Raw genomic sequence first — 6000 nt, 5'->3', positions numbered from 1 at the left:
GTGAGTACTATGTTAGACCTATCTACTGGCTTATGGCTATATCCCAACTGTTTTAGTTGTTGCCAGAGCATTTTGGGGTTATGCTTATACTCTTCAATTTTTGAGCAATAGTGCTTTGCCTTTGCTTCTTTTATAAGTCTCTGTACTCTGTTCCTCACCCTTTAGAATTCATTTAGTGCTGCAATATCCTGTCTGTTTGCTTTAAATCTTTTTAGTAGCTGGTCTCTGAATTTCATATTATCTAATATCTCAGTATTCATCCAGGGTTCAGTTCTTCGTTTAATCTTAACCTCTTTAACTGGTGCAATATTATCAAGGATGGTAGTTAGTTTAGTTTAATATGTTTATTATGCACCCCATACCCATCCTGTGGGCGGTAGTCAAAAGATTACAGAGGTACATAATTGGTCCAGGGACTGGACTCCAAAGTTTTGATAGCTGAGCAAGTTACAGAGGTAATGAACTCACAATTTACAAAGGTAATGAACTCACAATTTACAAAGGTAATGAACTCACAATTTACAAAGGTAATGAACTCCAGGTAAGTCTGGTCACAATCATGACAAGTTACAAAGGTATTTACAGATTACAGAGGTACGTAATGGGTCCAGGGACTGGGCCCCCAAAGTTTTGATAGCTGAACTAGGTACAAAGGTAATGAGCTCACAAGTTACAAAGGTAACGAATTCTGTAGAATGGTTACTTACGTTTATACTTTGGCTACAATCATGAACAAATTATAGAGTAATGAGCAATTCACACTTCCACACCCGGTCACAACTGTAATGAGTTATTGGTGCAAATATTGATTGTTGAGTCACACACACACACACACACACACACACACACACACACACACACACACACACACACACACACACACACACACACACACACACACACACACACACACACACACACACTTTAGTTTAATATCTTTATGCACCCCATACCCATCCTGTGGGCGGTAGTCAAAAGATTACAAAGGTACATAATGGGTCCAGTGACTGGACCCCAAAGTTATGATAGCTGAACTAGTTACAAAGGTAATGAACTCCAGGTAGATCTGGTCACTAATCATGGCAAGTTACAGAGGTAATGAATCAGCTTCACTCCTATACATGGTTACAGTCATGAACAAATTACAAAGTAATGAACCACTGATACGTCCACACCTGGTCACAATTGTAATGAGTTATAAATACAAATATTAAGTGGATCATACACCCACACTAGCGCGCGCGCGCACATACACACACGAGGGCGCACGCACGGACATGTGCACACGAGCGTACAAATATATGCATACACACAAGGACGCACACCCACACACACACACCCACACACACACCCACACACACACACACCAACACCCACACACACACACACCCTCACACACACACACCCTCACACACACAGGATGTTCCAGGGAGGGGACACAGAAACAAGAGGCCACAATTGGAAGTTGAAGACACAAATGAGTCAGAGAGATAGTAGGAAGTATTTCTTCAGTCATAGAGTTGTAAGGCAGTGGAATAGCCTAGAAAATGACGTAGTGGAGGCAGGAACCATACACAGTTTTAAGACGAGGTTTGATAAAGCTCATGGAGCGGGGAGAGAGAGGGCCTAGTAGCAACCGGTGAAGAGGCGGGGCCAGGAGCTAGGACTCGACCCCTGCAACCACAAATAGGTGAGTACAAATAGGTGAGTACACCCACACACACACCCACACACACACACACACACCCACACACGCACACACACACCCACACACGCACACACACACCCACGGGGCCAGGAGCTAGGACTCGACCCCTGCAACCACAAATAGGTGAGTACAAGGATGGTAGTGAACATTGTTTTGAATTTTTCCCAGGCATCGTTTACGTCCGTGCAACTTGTTATCTCTGTCCAGTCACAATTGTGTAGCCTATTTACCAGTGTTTCTTTACTGTAGTTTCTAGTTGACCTCATTTTTATTGTCCTGTGTAGGCCTATCCTATCCCTAGTGATTTTCCTGGTGCAGTAAATGATGAAATGATCACTAAGACCTGTGGTAATGACGCCTGACTGACTAATGTTCTCAGAGCGGTTACAAAGTATGTGGTCAATTAGGGTGGCTGAGAACTGTGTGATCCGGGTTGGTGTATTAATTAGTTGAGTGTAGCTATTTAATCCTAGAATTTGCTTATACCTTTTACATAGCCCGTTATTTTGCTGCTGAAAACAGATATTGAAGTCGCCCAGTATTATTGTCTCGCAATTGTTTTCAACTCCGGACAATACTCTGGAAAAGTCTTCTAAGAACTGGTCCTGGGTGGGAGGGCGATAACTAGTTCCTACTAAGATGGGTTTGGTCTTGGGAAGCAGCACTTCAAACCATAGAATCTCCAGTTTATTGTTATTTAAATCAGGTCTTGGGTTGTACACTGCTGGAGGCTGTCACACTCAACACCAGCTGCTGGGCTCGCCATCCCAACCGCTCGGTGGATGTTCCACTGACTCGCCTTCGAATCGGGCACTCGCGACTGGCGGCTCATCTGTAACGCCTTCGGATGACAGACTCTCCGTACTGCCGGTGGTGCCCCTCACAGCCTGAGACGGTGGAACACTTCCTGCTGTGGTGTCCACGTTAACACTGCACGGACTACTCTCCGTGCGGCCTTGCGCACACTTGGGGTGCACACTTTCACTCTACCTGTCCTCTTCAACAGGGAGGGGTTTTGCCCTCTGGACGGTCAGGAGATATTGATCTGTACCTGCTCCTTCCTGGTGGCTTCAGGGCGTATCAGGGACATATAATACGCAGTTATTAGTCAAACCATTCTTCCACTTTAGTGGAGGTTCCCTCTCCCAGCACTGGACGGCCGGGCTCGATACAGCGTATGCTGTCAGTGGCCCTGACACCCAACAGTAGAACACCAGCTGCTTCTTGGCAATTTATTAGTCAACACATCAAGGAATTTTAAAGTACATCGCTCTTATCCTGAATATTAAGAAAGTGAAACCAGAGTTACAGGGGTTGATTCGTGTCTGCAGCAGCCGCGTCATAACTTGTATTTTAACAACCCCAGCATCAAAAGGAAAAAAAAAATGACAGCAAGTCTAACTTGACCGTGAGTGAGACGCAGCAGTTCTGGCAGACCTCACTAGAAGCCTTTAATAAACTATAGCTAAAGTCAGCAACTTATTGTTAGTACCCAGGAGTTCGCCAACACTACTGTCACTATTACTGGATGATACTAACGTAATGATTTAGCGCTTTTTTGTGAGCAAAATACATCTCCAGGTCTCTCTCCAGGAACTTTCCACTTTTTTTTTAGCTCTTCTCTGCCATACCTGTGAACCGACTCTTCTGAAAGATGGAAGTTCTTAATAGCATTATATATCTCCTGATGGAATGGAATTTAAGTATGCTGATGTTTATAGTATATTTTGTGATAATAAGTGTCAGCGGTACTCTAATAAACTTCGTAAGGAACTGGGTGCCACTGCCTCATGCTTTCATACAGGCCTTCAAATTTGGTAAAATGGCTCACACTGCCCAAGTCAACGCTCTTGTTGCTCATCTAGAAGTCCCCAAGAGGTAATATAATAAATATAACCCATTTCATAACATTAAACAGACAGTTACAAAGACACTATCCACATCTGTTTTATTATTGTGTTCACTGTATGTATGTATATGTATTTTGTTATATTTTTTATTAACAAATCGGCCATTTCCCACCAAGACTGGATGACCTTCCCCCCCAAAAAAGCACTTTTATCATCATTCAGTTCATCACTGTCTTGCTAGAGGCACACTTACACTACAGTTACAAAACTACAACATTAACACCCCTCCTTCAGAGTGCATTTAGTTAGTTTAATATGTTTATTATGCAGCCCATACCCATCCTGTGGGCGGTAGTCAAAAGATTACAGAGGTACATAATGGGTCCAGGGACTGGACCACAAAGTTATGATAGCTGAACTAGTTACAAAGGTAATGAACCATTTACACTCCTTCAGAGTGCGGACACTGTACTTCCCACATCCAGGACTAAAGTCCAGCCTGCCAGCTTCCCTGAATCCCATCATAAATGTTACCTTGCTCACACTCCAGCAGCACATCAGGTCATAAAAACCATTTGTCTCCACTCACTCCTATCCAACACGCTCATGCACGCTTGCTGGAAGTCCAAGCCCTTCAAACACCTCCTTTTTCCCCCTCCCTCCAACCTTTCTTAGGCCGACCCCTACCCCTGCCTTCCTTCCGTTACAGATTTATATGCTCTCCAAGTCATTCTATTTTGTTCCTTCATCTCTAAATGTCCAAACCACCTCAACAACCCCTCCTCAGCCCTCTGGATAATAGTTTTGGTAACCCTGCACCACCACCACCTAATTTCCAACCTACTGATTCTGAGCAATATATTCACATCATACATGGCCCTCAGACACGACCTCTCCACTGCCTCCAGCCTTCTCCTTGTTGCAACATTCACCACCCGTGCTTCACACCCACATAAAAGCGTTGGTATAACTATACTCTCATACATTCCCCTTTTTACTTCCATGGATAATGTTCTTTGTCTCCATGTATGTATATGTATGTATGTTTGCTTATCTATTTATTTATCTATATACGTATTTCTCTTTTATTTATTCCCTGGTGAGTACTAAACCCTTAGGGATTATATAATAGTTATTGCTATGCATATCTGCTTGATTTAGAAAAAATTAAGACATTCATAGCTATAAATTATGTTTCAAGAAAACTGAATTATTAACCTCAGTGCTAATAAACCAGGATAACCCAGACTGACAAACATTTTAGCTCATTTCATTTGGATCCTTTATGTCCTCTTTCCTAAGCTGCGACCCATGACACAACAGTTAACTAACTCCTAGGTATCTATTTACTGCTAGGTAAATGTGGGCAGCAGGTATGAAGAAACTTACCCATACATCCCATTTTGGCCAGGGATTGAGCTTGAGGCTTATGAACTAGTTGCAAAGTACAGTGTTATCAACCAAGCAACTTATATATCAGTACGAATATCAAGTGAAGAATAAGCTAATATTTCTAGGTACAGGTCGGCCAGCACTAATCTGGCAATCAGTTATCCAGTTCCATCAGTAATCCAGCACTAATTTTGGCTAGCGTAATTTCAAATTTCATCATTATACTCAAATCATTATACTCACTCAAATTTCATCATTATACTGACTTAGAAATTGTGCAGATGGTTGTAAATCCAGCAGTGGAGGAGAGAGCAGTGATGAAAATGAGGAAGATGTAGCAGGAAGTCTCTCTATTGATAGGTTAATTAAGTGTATTCCAACCTAACCACTCTGTAATCCGGCAAACTCACTAATCCGGCACACTACAGGTTCCAGCGATGCCAGATTAGTGATGGCCAACCTGTACTGCAGATTACTATGCCCATTTAGCCACGGAGCTAAGATTTGGATATGCCCTACTGTAATAATGAGCTTAATGCAATCATTGTGGAAATTGAGAACTTTAGCCTGTAAAAATATGTGTATATTAAACCTAAATAAAGCTTATAGTGCAAGTTAGTGAAGAACCCATTTATTCACTAGCATTTCCCCCCAAAAATGATGCAGGCATATATGAAGTGCTATATCAAAACTGTCCTAGTGAAATGTGGCAGTGGCATAGATCACACTGCAGTTTACTCCTTTGTGAAGTAGTATGGTGAGTTTCAGTGCAGTTGGTTATTCTGTTGAGGTTAGATGGCTATTTTATGTCATGTCAATGCTTTGTTGCTATTTTTATTTTTGTACAACAGAATTGCATCTTTAACAGAAAGAACAGTATGTGACTGTGAAATTCTGCTTCAAGCTTGGTGAAGCTGCAAGTGAAACTCAGAATGCTTAAGCAAGCATTTGGTGACAAAGCAATGATTTGGACATGGTATTTTGAATAGTTTTCTTGATTCAGAGCAGGACAAATGTCAGTTGAGGATAAGAACATTCTGGTCGTTCATC

The 6000-nt window shown here is 42.1% G+C and overlaps 1 protein-coding gene across 3 annotated transcripts in view; it reads left to right on the top strand.

The window, feature by feature from the left end:
- Positions 1-2482: 2482 nt before the first annotated feature.
- The window catches only part of LOC128698730 (polyprenal reductase), a 49554-nt gene continuing 46036 nt past the window's right edge, over positions 2483-6000 (top strand). The window contains exon 1 of one of the 3 annotated variants that reach the window (XM_053791053.2): positions 2483-3586. In XM_053791053.2, the coding sequence (XP_053647028.1) occupies positions 3363-3586 (224 nt within the window). In that variant the 5' untranslated portion in view covers positions 2483-3362. The remainder of the gene's footprint in view (positions 3587-6000) is intronic. The other 2 variants (XM_053791051.2, XM_053791052.2) reach the window with 2 other exon arrangements.

This window comes from Cherax quadricarinatus, chromosome 59, assembly GCF_038502225.1.
Source record: "Cherax quadricarinatus isolate ZL_2023a chromosome 59, ASM3850222v1, whole genome shotgun sequence".
Taxonomy (NCBI): Eukaryota; Metazoa; Arthropoda; class Malacostraca; order Decapoda; family Parastacidae; genus Cherax; species Cherax quadricarinatus.
The sequence above is the reverse complement of the archived record's forward strand: the minus strand, read 5'-3'. Positions and strand labels throughout refer to the sequence as shown.